The sequence below is a fragment of the Lygodium microphyllum genome, chromosome 24, assembly GCF_053477565.2.
Source record: "Lygodium microphyllum isolate KBCC chromosome 24, Lygodium_microphyllum_v1.1.10, whole genome shotgun sequence".
NCBI classification, from domain to species: Eukaryota; Viridiplantae; Streptophyta; class Polypodiopsida; order Schizaeales; family Lygodiaceae; genus Lygodium; species Lygodium microphyllum.
In genome coordinates this window covers 38,643,605-38,660,591 of record NC_141158.1, presented here as the reverse complement: position 1 = coordinate 38,660,591, position 16,987 = coordinate 38,643,605, and the positions used below count along the sequence as shown (strand labels likewise).

The 16,987-nt window shown below is 40.0% G+C and overlaps 1 protein-coding gene across 1 annotated transcript; it reads right to left on the bottom strand.

Moving 5' to 3' along the window:
* Positions 1–1,599: 1,599 nt before the first annotated feature.
* LOC148014992 (uncharacterized) lies at positions 1,600–2,564 on the bottom strand. Its single transcript, XM_087665975.1, has 2 exons — positions 2,402–2,564; positions 1,600–2,299 (listed from the first exon to the last, which is right to left on the bottom strand). Exons 1-2 carry the CDS (start codon positions 2,489–2,491, stop codon positions 1,928–1,930), a joined length of 462 nt encoding a protein of 153 aa, XP_087522101.1. The 5' UTR covers positions 2,492–2,564; the 3' UTR covers positions 1,600–1,927.
* Between the last annotated feature and the right edge of the window lie 14,423 nt (positions 2,565–16,987).

Here is a 16,987-nt window from a genome sequence, read left to right as displayed (position 1 = left end):
ACATGACACTAAAAACCTCCTCTGTAGTGGAAGGGCGACCAAGATAACTAGTCATCTCCCCCATGAATTTCTCCTTGTTAAAAAAACCTCCAAAAAAACTACTAATGCCTCTAGAAAACTCCGCTAACGTGTTGTTCATGAGTTCCAAATCAGGATCAATGTTGGAAGATCCAGGATTCCACATCTACATAAGCAAAAATCCATTATTACCCGCATCACGTGCGCTTATACCCGCGTCTATACCGACATCTGTTAGCGCGTCTATATACGCGTCTAAAAACGTGTCTAGATTGTCAGCTAGATGCGCCTACAGACGTGCAAAGTCGAACCATATTTTCCAAAACTGTTATAAAAAACGCACAAAAAACCTCCATAGATTGCCTGAAGCATGTGAAGAAGATTGAGAGAGAGAAGAAGAACTCACCTTCTTTGCTTGTTTCAATGGGTGGTAGCCAGGTTGCAAGCTCCTTGTCCTCCTCCTCCCTTCCCTTGGTAGGTTGCTTGATTCTTCTTCTCTTCCTTGTTGTTTAGCTATTGTTCTTCACTCTCTGGCTCTTCATTCCTCCTCTTTTTACTCTTATTTCCTTTCCTCCTTATCTTCATGAAGTAATAGATAGACATGATTAGTGATGTCGAGCTCGAACTACATGAAAACGTGTAAAAAACGTAGGAAAGCGTCACGGCCCTTATTATAGTCCATTTTCTACATGTCATAGTGAACAATACACTTCTCTCTCTCAAATCATCACTCTCTTGAATCTTCCCTCCCTTACTCTCCTTCTCTCTCTCTCTTTCTCTCCTTCCACATCTTAATTTCTCTCCCTTCCTCTCTCTCTATCTCTTTGTTTCCCTACCCCCATCCCTTCCTCTTTGATTCACTTCCCTTGCTCTCCTTCTCTCTCTTTCTCTCCCTCCACATCTTTATTTCTCTCCCTTCCTCTCTCTCTATCTCTTTGTTTCTCTACCCCCCATCCCTTTCTCTTTGTTTCTCTTCCCCTCACTCATTCTCTCTCTCTTCTTTCCCCCTTCGTTTGTCTCCTTCTCTTTGTTTCTCTCCCTCCCTCTCTATTTCTCTCTCTCTCTCTCTCTCTCTCTCTCTCTCTCTCTCTCTCTCTCTCTCTCTCTTTGTTTTTACACTCTCTCCCTCCCTCCCTCTCTCCTTTTTTCACTCTAATTTCTTTCTCTCCCTTTGCATTTTTATCTCTCTCCCTTTCTCTTTGTTTCTCTCCCCTCTCTCTCTTTCTCTAATTCCTCCTCTTTCTTCATATATTTACTCTCTCTTCTCCCAATCTCTAATTGTTTCTTCCCCCTTCCCTCTCTTTATCTCTGTTATCCCCTATTTCTTTGTTTCTCTCACTCTATTTCTCTATTTTTACTTGTCCTTTTAGGGAGGAATTTGATGTTGAGTCATAAACCAAGACATTGATGGGCACCAAATAGAACAAATCATCATAGATTCTAAGCCATAAAAACGTAGTGCATTGGTAATCGATGGAGGAGTAGTCGGAATGGCAAACTTGGGTTGAGTAGCTAGAGATAGTACTACAAATCGCCAAATCGGTAACCTCATATGATATGGGTATATAATCCAAGCTGAGGTCCATGGGTAAGACACCTCAATTAACAAAGGTCCATGGGTAAGACACCTCAATTAACAAAGGATTAAACTTCAACTCGAAATCCAAGGTCAATAAACAACGATTTTTACTTGGAGAATGAGAATTGTTTACAAAAAGGCTGTCCCGAGTCATAATCGGTTGGAGGGAGTCGTGAATGCCGGAGCCCAGCAAGGCTTTCCTGCGTTTCCACGCGCCGAGAGATGATTCTTCCCAACAAGAAAAGAAAAGAAAAGAGAAAAAAGTAGAGCTAGCTAGTGCACCAGTACTTGTTAAGTAAATAGCGAGGGCGGCCGAGCAAGCAACAGAACTTAGAACGTGTGGCAATCCCACTGCAGCTCGGCCGTGTCGGAGACGCCGATGCACAAGTCCAGGTCGAGAGTTGCGTGGCCGTCGTCGCAGTCAGCCACCAGCTGGTGGCCGTCTAGCAGCTGCATATTGGTGCAAGAGTGTGAGAACTCGCATTTCTCCGGCCATCCAAATTTGCTGCTGCGCACGTGGCAGAAGAGGCGGCCGTTCACATTCTCCACGTTGTCGTTGAGGTAGATCTGCGATTGTGCATGCTGGATGGTTCCGCTGCTCTCGTCTTTGTAGGAGCAGGTGGCCTGGAGGGTACAACCATTGGCGAAGTTCGCCATCTGGATGTCCGTGCACTTGCGACTGAAAGACGTCACGACGGAGCACTGCAACATACAGGAATACGTATGCGTCATTAAACACATGAACTTACCCACATCAACACCACAGGAATATCCTCACATAAATAAATATGAGTGAATGAATACCTTGGCTTCCGCGGCCTCCAGGCCGATCGAGGCTATGAGCGCCACGCTCACTGCCCACAACACTAGCAGCCTCCTCATATCCTGCGCCATATCGACCCAATCGGATCCGAATAGAAAGAGTGGAAAGAGCGGGAGCGACAGGCCTCTATACACACCAGGTGCTCTCCGATGGTACGAACAATAAGTTAATATCTAATAAATCACAGGGTATGGCCCGACACTAAACGAGGTGCGTCCCGTCCATATATATTGGCCTGCCTTTCCTTTTGTGTAATTTTGCCTTGTCCAAGATGCATGACCATGCGCACGAGCTATCTATATTGCCAAGGTCTCCAAATACATGGATGTACCACCAATTCTAATACTTGATCTTTTTAGGCTCCACCTTATCCCTAGTACTTTTATATGTCCATGTGACACATCTTTCAATTCTACATTGTCTGGGACCACGATACCCAGCATAATAAGACATTAGGATAAGCCTCAATATCATGTTGCTCTTTCTTTTTTATGGTGTGTTCATCTGGGTGGGGATGGCGGCTTAGCTAGAAGAATTAGGAAGGGTAAAGAAGGACAAGGCAATGAAAGTCTCAAAGGAAAGGAGGAGAGATGTAGAACAGAGAAGGGAAAGGAAGAATGAGAAAGGAAGGAGATTGATGCATCCTTGCACTTGGAAGTGCCCTAGATGGAGAGAAAGCACATGGAAGATCCTTGTATGCACATGCTATCTCCGCACTTGCTAAAACCTAATTACACTATGAACATGTAATATAGGCTAGCCATGTGTGCTTGTCTAGGTGAGACCTGATACAATTTCAAGATGTACTTATTATAACTTCCTTGTCTTAGTCCCATAGGATCAAGTGGTTAGCATTGATATCTACTCATAGAGATACGGCTCAAACTTGAGCTCCTCCATGGTATAAATTGGTGTAGTCCTTGACGAGAGTACTCAACAAAATAAGACATCGGGATAAGCCTCGACATCACATTGCTATTTTTGTTCTTTGTGTGTGTGTGTGTGTGTGTTGGGGGGCAGGGGGCAAGGGGAGGGAGGGGAGAATTAGAAAGGGTAAAGAAACACAAAAAAAAGTAGAAGACACATAGGACTAACAAGGGAAAGGAGGAGTGAGAAGGGAAGGGTATCGATGCATCCTTGCACGGGGAACACATGGAGGATCATTATATGCACATGCTATCTCCACACTTCTCAAAGCATAATTACACTATGAACATGTAGGGTAGGCTAGCCATGTGCACCCTTCTAGGTGAGACATGATGAGGTTTTGAGGTGTGCTTATTATCATGACCTTATCTTAGTTTCATAGGTTGATATGATAAACACTTCAATACAAAATATACACTTGTAGAGATATGGCTCAAACTTGAGCTCATCCATGATATGATAACATTCTCAACTTTTGGTTTTAATGTCTCATTATACCTTAAACTGATGTCTATAATCTTGTAGACCTAAAACAGGTCGTGACACCACAATAGAAACGAGGCATAGACGCGTATGTTAAACACACAAAGTCGGGCGTGTTTATCATTGTGTCTATATGCGTGTGTAAAAGAGCGTGTAAATAGACGCAAATTTTGCGTCTATATATCCGCGCAAATAGACGCGATTATAGACGCGTCTTCAGATGCGTAATTATTTAACCACCTGAAATTGGACTTAATATAATAAAGAAACCAGAGTTTTTTGCATTGCTCTCTAATGAATGGCAGTTCCTCTTTATAAGTAATTAGCGGCAAGCGATAGAAACCTTATTATACAATTAGTAGCAAGCATTGCATATATCTCATAATTTCTCTACTTGAAGATGATAAAAAATATTTCCTTTTTATTATGGAAATTTCAATTTAGCTTTAAACTTGGCTATTGATTCTTGAGTATGCACGTGTGCGCATGATATTTTTCATAGAATTAAGAATACACATTGAATCATTAAGCAAATTAAGTATGTTACAGTGAATGATCCATCTCATCTTCAATGAGATCAGCCCTTGCTAAACTATCTACTTCTATGTCTATCTTACCAAGAGATAACGAAACAAATAAGTCTATCCCACTATCAGATGTGTTGCTATATTGCTCAATAACTTCATCAATATCATCAATCACATTATTATCCTCTTTTGTGTTTCCTTGAACATCCTCGCGAGGTTCATCTTGTACTATATCATGCATATTATCCATTATGGTGTCATCATGTACATCATCATTAATTGTTGGATTGTCATCTGCTATCTCTATGTCGATAATATTACCATATATTGGTTTTGAACGATTAGATATAGGGATGACATACCACCATCGGTTATTGTTTACCATTGGATGATACACAACGTGTATTTGAAAAACAAAAGCAAAAAACTTAAATACTTATTATATTGTGTATATGTATCACATGCATACATATAAAAAAATTAGCTTTTGCATATATACCTGCTCGCATTGTTGAGGTAGTACTAATGTGTCATTCTTGTTTTGGTGAAATTTTGTAGAGTCAATGATTACAAAACCCCATATGACGTCTAATTGTGCAATGCTCACCATTTGTTACCACTTCTTTAAACCACTTCACATCCAGTACATATATAAAGAATCATCTAAAGTCAAGCTTAAGAATATCTTGGATCAAGCCACAATAACCTTCCATGGTACCATTGGCATCCTCGAGGTGAGCAAGGACACCACAATCTTGGGTATTTCTCTTTTCATCTATACGTTGAGTTCGAAGATGTTTACCCTCACACCAAATAGCATTGAATAATGTGTACTAGTAGTAAAAGATTAAGATCAAACATGTCAATTTATTATATAAAATATAACTTATAGAAACAAATTAATTGATAGTATGTCTCACCTTTGATAAGCAACCTCGTGCATGTTCCCACTCTTCTTGAGATATATTAATTTCCTCCTCTTTTTCCATTCTCTCCATTTTCTCATGTAACCAATCTATATCAATATGACGTGGGAGCGCATTTAGATGATCTGGAAATGAGACATTACGTCCATATCTGGTGTGAAATGCTTGTCTTTCGCTTTTTCTTCTTGCCCTTGCTTCATTATATAGTGTCACCCATTTGCTCACTACATCACTATTGAGCACACAAAAACTATTTAACTTACGAAGTTCTTCTTTTGTTAGCACTTTACTCATTCCTTTTCCTTGAGGTATTATAGAGGTCATCCTCAAGTTTTCATCATCTTTCCATAGTCGTGATTGAGAGGGGTCCACTTTAGCAAGATATTCAAATATATAAACAAGAGATGATTGCACTAACTAACCCTCAGCCATGCTTCCCTCAGGCCGTGCTTTTTGCCTCACAAAATCTTTCAAGGTTTTCATGAAGCGCTCAAGAAAAAGCATCCACCTTGCATGAACTACCCCATAAAGTGCGATCTCATCAATCAAATATACGAGTAAATGTAATTGAGTAGTCAAAATGGATCGAGGAAAATTTTCCTCCACCAAACAAACCACCTCAGAGGATAATACTCGAGCATCTTGCAATGCATTTGGATTGATTTCCTTCAAGCTCACGTATCTGTCAAGATGTATTTGACAATTGTATATTTTTGTTTAGAAATTCAAATATATATAATGAAAAAGTACAATGTATACACACCTCACAAGCTCTCCCATCTTGTAAATCATATCACGTATATCTTTGGATATACAATGGGATATGCTAGTAAGAAGTACGAACTGAATGTAAACAATATTCATAAATCAAATGATTAGTTGAGAAAAAAGTCATCATACCCCAAAGTTTACACATAGTTACTCCATTAATTACTATATTCATGGTTAGAGATACCCTTACTTGAATCATTTTATGCTAATCGTAGGACTTCAAACCAGATAGTTGCTCCACACCTCTTTTATTTTTCTTTATGAAGGCTCCCTTGAGACATCTCATATATCCTGTGGGTGTTTGAAAGCTACATATTTGTTCCTTCACTATTTTTTCCTCGTTCTTTGAAAACATCCAAGGTGCATGGGGTAGCTCAATCTTTCCTCTAGGTCCAATGCATGGCCAGGCTTGTCTCATACGACCAATGTTATGTAAATCCTCCCTTACATTGACTGAATCACGAGCCCCTATCAAGTGATCCCATAATGTAGATACAACATTTTTGAATATGTGCATGGGGTCCAATAGGTGATTGATCTTGAGTTCAGTCCAATACAAAAGACGAAAAAATATAGAGAACCTAACAAACAAACAATATATTATGTAAACAATTCATCATGCTAAATACTTTAAAGTCAATTGAGAGAAATGCACTTCTTACCGACTCATTCCAAGTGGAGGGTGGCTGTCGGCATTAATCCATCTCTCCTTCCAATCTCGAGTGGTTAGAGATTCTGGAATCATTCCATTAGTAGGGAGAACATATTTGAGATGGTCAATAGGAAGAAATCGATGATGATTGTCATAGATAACCTTCTTTAAACATGCCGGCCTAGAGGAAACTAGAGAGGGACCGCAAATAGGACATCCATGATTTCCTGATGTAGTTAAGCCTGAACAAACAAGTGAATTCATAAAATTCAATTAATTCAAGTCTTGAATTTCAAATATAGAGTTATATACATGTACCTGAACACTCTCCGTATCCTGGAAAGTCATGCATGGTCCACAACAACATGGCCTTCAATGTGAAATCTCTAGAGGATGCAGATGCGCTTGTATCTTGCACCTCAATACCTTCCCATAACATTTCTAACTCTTCAATCAAAGGCTGTAAGTAAATGTTCATTTTTTTTACCTTGTGCTTTTCAGGAATCAGAAGGGACAACATTACATGTCCCTTTTTAATTGCCATGGATGGAGGAATATTATAGTTCACCAATACCACTGGCCATACACTGTATGATGTGCTTTTGATGCCAAATGGATTGATTCCATCCATACCTAAACCAAATCTCAAATTTCTTGGCTCTTCTTTGAAAACCGGCCACAAATTATCTATATGTTGCCATGCCGGTGTCTGCAGGGATTCTCCATTTTCTATCACTTGAACGATGACTAGCATGCCATGACATGAGCTTTCCAATAGACTTACACTTGAACATAAGTTGAATACGTGGAACAATCGGAAAATTTCGCAAAACCTTACGAGGCACATCCATTGACTTCATCTCCACTTCGTATCTTGATTCGCCACAAACAGGACACTCTCGTGCGAACTCATGAATCCCACGAAATAAGACACAATCATTGACACATGCATGGATCTTGACATAATCGAGGCCTCCCAGAGATGCCAAGTAATGTCTTGCTTGCTCTCTCTTAGTTGGCAATTTGTTTCCTTTTGGAAGCATTTGTGATAATAACCTACATATATTTTTAAAAGTGAGTTAAAAAACCACCAACATATATTTGTGTCTGATTTCAAAATAGAACAATTAATATTATGATTCATAAGCCAAACTAAATTGATACCTACTTCAAAAACGCATTCAAACTGACATTACTCCATCCATAAATTGTTTACAAGTTAAGTATCTCGAGGGACGCATGAAGAAACCTTCATACAACAGAGTAGATGATGCACTGCAACAAAAAGACGTCATAGACGCACTTTTAGACGCGATTTTTGAATATAGAGAAATTCTTACAGGCGCGTCTGTCCGCCCGTCTATTTGCGTGTCTACCATTTCACGTCTATAATCGCATGTATCAATGAATTTACACGCACAAATAGATGCGCAATAGACACACATATATACGCTGTCGTCGCGTTAAGAGTTGAAGGTCTACCACCGGGGCTTTTAGTGTAGAAGAAGAGTTTAGGATTCAAGATTCAGAAAGGAAAAATGGTTTGGGTTTTAATAAGATTCGGGGTTTAAAAATGATTTAGGTACGGAAGGGGAATTCAAGCCTTTTCACTTTGTACTTAGCATACATGAACAGGAGGATTAAGTCTAACTTGAATACATCAAATACTTCAGGATACATTCATCATTTCATAAAGGATATTTTTAGATTTCCAATTCATTTATGAATATCAAAAGCAAGCTCTAATGGCATTTATTACATGTACAAAGATGGATTTCAATCCTTTGGGACAAGTATATTGATGCTAGAATCAAATACATCCAATATTTGGGCCAAAGATGCATGAAATGGATTGAAAAAGAATAATTTTAGCTTCAGCCCTGTTTTAAAACAGAAAATTCTAGCCCATAAACAAATTTAAAATGAGGGCATAAACTCAAGAAGAAGCACTTTTGATCATCTATGAACAATGTCCTGAAGAAAAGAGGTTATTTTCCTCTATTTCAACCATAAAAAATCCATGTTTGCTCATAAAAATAGATCAAAATAATGGGCTGCCCTGTTTTATGACTGGTTATTCCAGCCCGTAACAGTCCATAAGTCTTCAATATCCTCACCCTTTGCTTGCCCCAAAGTCACTCAAGTACTTGGGCACAAGTTCATTGGACCAAGAATAAGGTAGAGAAGATGAGAGAAGTCGTGCATAAGAGCATGCTGAATACTCTTCTCTCAGATTTCCCCTCTTTTATAAACAGTTTCAGCATGCATTTTCATCAGACCAAAGAGGCAGAGAAATGGAGCTCTCACCAAGTTATCATCTTCAGTTGTTGGCCTGTTAATCTTCAGTTTGCATGCTCCATTCCATGCATCTCAGCTCCAGCTTTCTCCCAATTTCTTTCAGGCAGAGCAGCCTGCATTTTGCGCCAAAAAATGTGGGCTGCTCTCTGCTCCAACCCTGGTCACTTTTTGACCAGCCTAGGTCACCTGCTGGTCACCTTAGTCAGTTACTTTTGGTCCCGTGTGGACCTAGTGGACTTTTGACAGTTTTTTGGCAACATTTTTGGATTTTGTCCATATTTTTGTACCTGAATTAATGTGATTTATCCAGCAGACTGTCAATTACTTCCATATGTCCAAGTTTTAAGTTCCCATAGACTTATTTTTCATAAATGTACATGGTATATCTGCAAATTATATGCTAAATACAAAAGAACTTGTATAACTAGGGTAGATATTGGATAATAATGCCTGAATTTTGTATGCAAATATCTCATACAATCTTCCAGTGAAACTCTTCTATGTTTATAAGAATCCCATGATTTTTATCATGGACAGTAAACTCTTTGACATTCACCCCCTCCTAACCTGCACATCCTCCGGCATGTGCCATTTTATAAGATTACACGTCAAGGAGGGTCTTCTTCTTCATCTCCATTCCCTAAGTCTTCGTCTTCCAGGATATCTTCAAGTAAAGGGCTTGTATCAAGGTCATCAAGTTCATAAGTTGAAGATTCTCTTCGTTTGAAGAGTTTGATTCGTTTCCCAGCTATTGGAGTCTTTATCATGGTCCCATCCATTTCAGCCAAAGAGTAAGTAGCATTATTATGTACTACTTTTACAACATATGGTCCAAACCATCGCTTCGCTAACTTCCTATGAGCACTATATTGATTATCCAGGCCACTATCATAAACAAGAACCCAGTCATTCTCTTGAATAGTTCTTGGACGGAGTCAATGGTGCTTATCAAACCTCTTCTTATTATTTAATCTTGCTTTTTTTAGCCTTTCAATGGCTATGTTGACATCTTCTAGCCTTCTTTCAAGTTGCCTTATGCGTAAAAACATGAATTCTTCCCTGTTCATGCCTTCATCCCAAGGCAAGATACTCCATGTGACAATGGATTCCTCAATAGGCATAATAGGTGGCTGTCCATACATGAATTCAGCTGGCATATATCCTGTTACTGCACTATGGGTTGTTCTATCAGCCCATAATGTGAACGGTAGCATTTTAGGCCATTCCCTCAACTTTCCTTTGCATGATTTTGCTAAAGCTTTAAGAATTGGTTGATGACCTCTTTCACTCTTACCATTGCCTTCAGGGTTGTAGGCTGAAGTAAGAGATAGCTTAATCCCCAATCGAGCAAAGAAATGGCGAGCTTCATCGGCATCCAATTCTCCTCTATTAGCAGTTACTTTAGCAACACATCCATACCTGCAAAATACTTCTTCAAGTAAAAATCTACAAACAGCATGAGTGGACTTTGTTGTCAAGGACTTTCCTTCCACTTGATTTGTGAGATCTTCTCTAGCAAGTACTAGATATCTCATGTTCCAAATTCCTATAGGCATGGTTACTAAATCAATAACCCATCTATAGTGAATAGACAAAGGATAGGTAGGCTGAAGCCCATCTCTATGTTTTACCATGGAATACATTTGACAAGCATGACAAGACTCAACAAAATACTCAATGTCTTTATACATGTTTTGCCACCAAAATTTTTCTTTTATTTTGGCAAAAGTACCCCATATGCCTCTATGACCAGCCAATAGGCTTTCATGGAATTCTTGCATGACCTGTCTTTTTGTCACCTAAGACACAAACATGCGCTCTTCCTTTCTTCTTTGCATGCCTCCAAAGGTAGCCATCTTTAAGAAAAAAACCATGGGCTTTTCTCTTAATTCTCTTGAACTCTTCATGAGTCCATTCTTCCTTCTTTATCATAGTGCTCAAAAATTGGCAAATTTTTAGCCAATCATCTGCATAATATTCTTCTTTAAAGTGTGAACAAACCATAACAAAACATGGAATATGCTATTTACTAGCTATCCATTGTCCTTATTCAGTTAATTCATCCATCCTGTCTGATATAAAAGTTGTATTATCAGTTGAACCTGTTGTTCTTGCTGTACTTTTTGTTGTATCTGCATTAACAGCTTCATTTATAAACTCCGATTCTTCTTCATCCATCATTTCTTCTTCATCCATATATCTGGCACGTGAAAGCATGTCAGCAACTGGATTATCTTTACCTGCAATATGTTTCAAATCAGGATTTAAGGATTTAATATAGGCTATCCATCTTAGCATGGCTATGTCAGGAGTGGAACAGTTGGCTATCATGCCCAAGAGTGGTAGGCAATCTGTCTCAACTATAACATGTGCGCCCATGAAGTACTCCCTGTCACATTTTAATGCAGTTACTACTCCCCAAAGCTCTCTTTTAATTTGAGCATACCTTCTTTGTCGTTCATTAAGAACCTTTGCTCCAAAGTGGATCACATATCTATTGCCTTCAAGGTCGTCTTGACCAACTGCCCATCCTATTCCAATAGGACTTGTGTCCACTGTGAGAAAAATGGCCTGCCCATCAGAGTAGTTAGCCCTCTTTAAAGTGGGAGCTGAGGTCAGCATTTTCTTGAGTTTCCGAATAGCCTGAGTGTGTTCTTTTGTCCATAGAAATCTTTGGCTCTTTCTTAGAAGCTGATAAAGACTTTCAGCAGCATGAGCAAAATGTGGTATCCAAATAAGGTAGAAGACACATGCACCAAGAAATCTTCTCACTTCTGAAATATTTGTATATTCTTCTTGCATCTTGCTGATTGCATTTATTTTAGATGGAGAAGGCTTTCGGCCATATGGACCACACATATGACCGACCACAAGAACTTCTTCAACTCCAAAAACAGATTTAGCTCCTGAAAGAGTAAGATGGACTTCTTCTAATTTAGACAGGATTTGAGCACAATCATTAATATGATCAAAAACAAACTTTCAACATCCAAGTTCATTGAGTTCTTCATTTTTCTCATGAACTCCACATCCTTTGATTGGAACATCATCAAGGAAAGGAAGAGTCAATTGAGGAATATAATCCCTCAATACTTTATGCATGGCATTCATCATGTGAGCTACTGAATTCGTAGCCCCTTGAGGTAGAGTACACATGTGGACTAGGCCAAGAGGCGTCTTCATTGTAGTAATGTCACGGCTTTCCAAAGCAAGCTGAAATTGGTCGTAGCCTGAATATAAGTCTCCCATGGAGTAGATTGCCCTGCCTCAAAAGCTTCAGCAAACCCATCCACAATTGTTCCTGATCCAACATTTCTTATAGTGACTTTATTAACGGGTTGCAAATCTTGAATGAGTCGTAAAGATCCATTCTTCTTAGGTACGGTAAACTATCGGTTGGAATATGGAGCTGAAGATGGCTCCAATATTCGCATTTTTATCTTTTCATTTAAAAGTTCCAATAACTTAGGCAAATGAGCCCTTGGAACCGAAATTGGTTTAAGATTCCAAGGCACATGTGGGACCGTAAAGATTACCATTGGAGCCATAATGCTTGGATCCACACAGCCGATTTCATACGGTAGAAATGAAAAGGCTTTACCATGGTTCTTTAACATCTGCATGAAAATTTGTTTTTCAGCCGGCAAGAGGAAAGAGTCTTCACCAATTTTCAGCTTTTGTAGACTTTCTGCTATAAATTGATGGCCAATATCTTTAGGATCACGAAGGCTTGGTTGTTTGGATACCCTTTCTGCCAATCCTTCGCTTTTAGGTGGTAGAGGAGTAGCTATCGACTTGACCTTCTTATCAACTATTTTATATTTTGTTTCTACTCTTGCCTCATCCTTATTTGGCTGTCCAAAGACTTCATAATCTGCAAATTCTTGAATTATGTCATACATATCCAATGTACATACCTGTATGGACTGATTTTCAGCTTGATTTTCTGCAGGAACGGCTGTATAAATTTCAGCCATTGTATCATTATAATTCAGCCCATAAAATAGACCTGAAATTTCTTCATCTTTAGGTAAGACATCAATTTGCTTCAGTTCTTGCTCCATATGACTCAAATACTTTCTTTCAGCCCTGTTCATGGTGTGGCTGAAAATTGTTTATAATAGCCCACTCCATTGGCTGAAAAAACCTGCAAATCAGCTTTAGACCTTGCGTCCTTCATATGTGGAGGCAAATTTTTATGACATGATGCACTGCCATAGCCTCCACTTATAGCAGCACTACCTGAAAACCCTTAAATTCTCGAGCATTAGGAGGAATGGGATGATCTCTCAATCGTTCCCTATTCCGATGGTGATTGACACAGACAGTTAGGAATTGAACAGCCTTATCATTATCCTTGCTTCTTATCCGGACGTATGATGAACCATCATCAAGAGCCTTTGTCTCTAAACGAGACTCGGAAATAAATGGTTGTCCAAGAATGATTGGATAACTGCAAGAATCTTGAACAAAGAAATGAAATTAATCTTTTACATTACCAATAGTAACTTGTACATAAGGACATGCTGCATAAAGATCGCCAGAAGAGTTATTGGCTGCCTTCATGCGCCACCTTGGGTCCACGTCAATTGGCCATCCACCATTCTCATAGAGACTTCTTGACATAACATTAATTTCTGAACCATGGTCTATAAGGGAAATGCATGGAGTTTCTTTCTCACCAATTTTAACAACAGTTTCAGTAGTCTCCCTTGCCCAATGGGTACAGGAATAGTGACTACTTGGAATAAAGTGAGTTTTACTTTCTTCCTGCATGTTGTGAAGAAAAGTCTCTTTCTTTTGCATGGGCTGCACTTTAGATTGAGAAGTTTTCACCATTATGGCTTCTTCAGCTTTTGCTTCATAAACGTCTTCTTCTTTGGCTTCTATGGCTACAATCAATTCTTTGATTGCCTCCAATCGAATCCCTTGAGTTTTCAGCTTCTCTTCATCCTGCAAATACACATGAAGTACTTGCAAAAAAGCATGTACATATTCGTCAGTTTCCTCACCAACATATTGTCTTTTTCGTTTAATTACATCAATTATTACATCATGAAATCCTCATTTTGCAATACCGAGAATTTCGCCTAATGTAAATTCAATTCTACTACCAAGAATTCTTTCTTCTAGAATCCGTTTAAGATCCGTTGCAGTCTCTATATCCGACTGCAACTTGTAACTGGGATGTTTGTTGTTTCTTTTTCCTTCTGTCTTCTTTGCTTGAGGGGCATCTCCCATGTCAAATTCTGGTGGTGGCGGATTTTCAGCAGCCTTCTGTTGGTATGGTTTGCTTCTTGTTATGCGTTTAGTTTGTCCTAAAGAAGAAGGACCGGCAACATCTTCTTCTCTTTTCTTCTATCATGGCTTCTTGATTATTAATTTCGGCTAGCCAGGCAAAAGCTAAAAATGAATCCACTGGCTCGGACCACCCGGTTCTTCCTCGAATACATTGGCTGGCAGTGGTTAAATCATCCTTAGTTGCCTTGCCTTGCTCCATGCGTTCCAAGGCCTGCGTCCACACTTTAGATTTTGCATTAGTTTTACATGTTTTAACAATTTCATTAGTTGGCTCAATTTGCAACCCATAAGTTGCAGCATCGACAACTGCATAGGCTATTCTTCTTGCCAAATCCTCCAATCTTTTCTTCATGATGCCGTTACCGAAGTTTGGCTCAAGAGGAAGATCGGTTTCGGTTGCATGAATTTTGCCATCCTTCCAAAAGACTAATTTTTGTGCTTCGACTTCACGGAATGCTCCTCACTCCCTCTTGTCATGCTGAAGGCTATCACACCAAATGCATCGTCTTTTAAAGCCTTCTCGTGCAGGTCTTTGGTGTTAGAAGAGGAGAGAGAGATAGGGTTGCACAATCTGAACCATACAGGTTCCACACACTTCTTCTCATTATTTATCATGAGTAAAACACACATACAAGAGAACATAGAGTAAGTGACCCGCTGACTAGACAGACTAACCATAGTCAGGTCACCGACTAGCTAACCAACTTATTTAATGTAGTCACAAGCAGGAGACAGCTGTACACTAGCTGTCATGTCGGTAGTACATAAAGACAGTCACACACTACACGGGGAGCTTGACTTCTAACACTCCCCCTCAAGCTCAAGACAGCATCTGCACACCAAGTAGCTGTCTAAAACCACAAAACTTATCTTTACCCAGAGACTTGGTAAAGATATCTGCTACCTGCTCATCAGTCCTCACATGCATAAGATCAATCCTTCCTGCAAGGACCATCTCACGAATAAAGTGGTAGTGTACCTCTATGTGTTTTGTCCTGGCATGGTAAACTGGATTCATGGCCAGGAGTACACTACTCAGATTATCACATAACAGTTTCACTGGAGCATCAACCTGAATATCCAAGTCAACCATAAGCTTGAGCAACCAAGCAATCTCACATGCTGCCAATGCAACCCCCCTGTACTCTGCCTCAGTACTAGATAAAGCAACCGTAGGCTACTTCTTGCTGCTCCAACTGATCATGCCGCTACCAAAGCCAAAAGCATAGCCACTCGTAGATCGTCTGTCAGTTGAGCATCCTGCCCAATCTGCATCTGTGTATCCAATCAGTGTCAAGGGCTTATCTCTGACATAGAACAGCCCATAGTCTACAGTGGACTTAACATACCTCATGATGCATCTAACTGCATCCAAGTGCGGCTTTCTCGGCTTCTGCATAAACTGGCTTATCAGCCCTACTGCATAGCTCAAGTCAGGCCTAGTGATGGTCAAGTAAATCAGACTACCGACCATCTGCCTGTACATAGTCACATCTTCTACTTCAGCCCCAGTGTTCATGTCTAGCTTTACATTCTGGTCCAGAGGTGTATCGAGTGGTTTGCATTCAGCCATGCCATACTTCTTAAGTATTTCCATGGCATAGTGCTCCTGCATCAGCCATAAGCCATTTTCAGCTGGTACAACCTCAATACCCAAGAAATACTTCAGATCTCCCATATCTTTCATGTCAAATTCAGATTTCAGCATCTTCATAGCATGCTGAATTCCCATGTCATCATCTCCAGTGATTATCAGGTCATCAACATATATGACCAGCACTACCAAGCCACTGTCAGTCTTCTTTGTAAATAGGCTATGATCAGCCCTGCCAACAACAAATCCAAGACTCTGCAAGTAACTGCTGATCCTAGCATGCCAGGCTCTCGGAGCCTGTTTCAGCCCGTATAATGCATTTTTCAGCCTGCATACATAATGCTGAAAATCAGGGTGCACATACCCTTCCGGCTGAACCATATAGACATCCTCTGCTAGGTCACCGTTAAGAAATGCATTCTTAACATCCATCTGCTGTAATTTCCAGCCTTTAGCAACAGCCAAGGCAATAACAGTTCGTATGGTTGCCATTTTTGCAACCGGGCTGAATGTTTCATCATAATCCAAGCCATACTGCTGAGCATATCCTTTAGCGACCAGCCTTGCTTTGTACCTTTCCACACTGCCATCAAACTTACATTTGATTTTATAAACCCATTTGCAGCCAACATGCTTTTTCCCTTCAAGCAGTGGTACCAAATCCCAAGTCTGATTTTCAGCCAAGGCTTTCATCTCTTCGTCCATAGCCATGCACCAATTTTCATCCTTTGCTGCTTCAGCATAAGTACCTGGTTCTTTGATCTCCATCACTTTTGTCATGTACGCATAATGCTTTGCAGAGTAGCCACTGTATGTCAACCTGTCAACAGGGTATCTGACCCTCTGCGAGCGTCTAAGCTGTGGTGCACTACTCGATTCACCTCTCTCATGAGGCGGAATGTACCTGTTCTGCCTCGTGCCAGGCGTATAGACAGTCTGAATACAAAGTTCGCTATCTAAAGTATCACTAGACTCATAGCCCGAAGTCATTCTACGAGGTGTCATCATACCATCCTCAATAACTTTCTCTTTTCCTTTGTTGTCCAAGACATCATGTCTCCCCCTCACTGACATACCCGTGTCAGTGG

Coding starts and splice junctions, on each gene's coding strand:
- LOC148014992 (XM_087665975.1), bottom strand. CDS start 2,491: ATGGCGCAGGATATGAGGAGGCTGCTAGTGTTGTGGGCAGTGAGCGTG. Junction 2,300..2,401: donor TGGAGGCCGCGGAAGCCAAG/GTATTCATTCAC, acceptor TGTATGTTGCAG/TGCTCCGTCGTGACGTCTTT.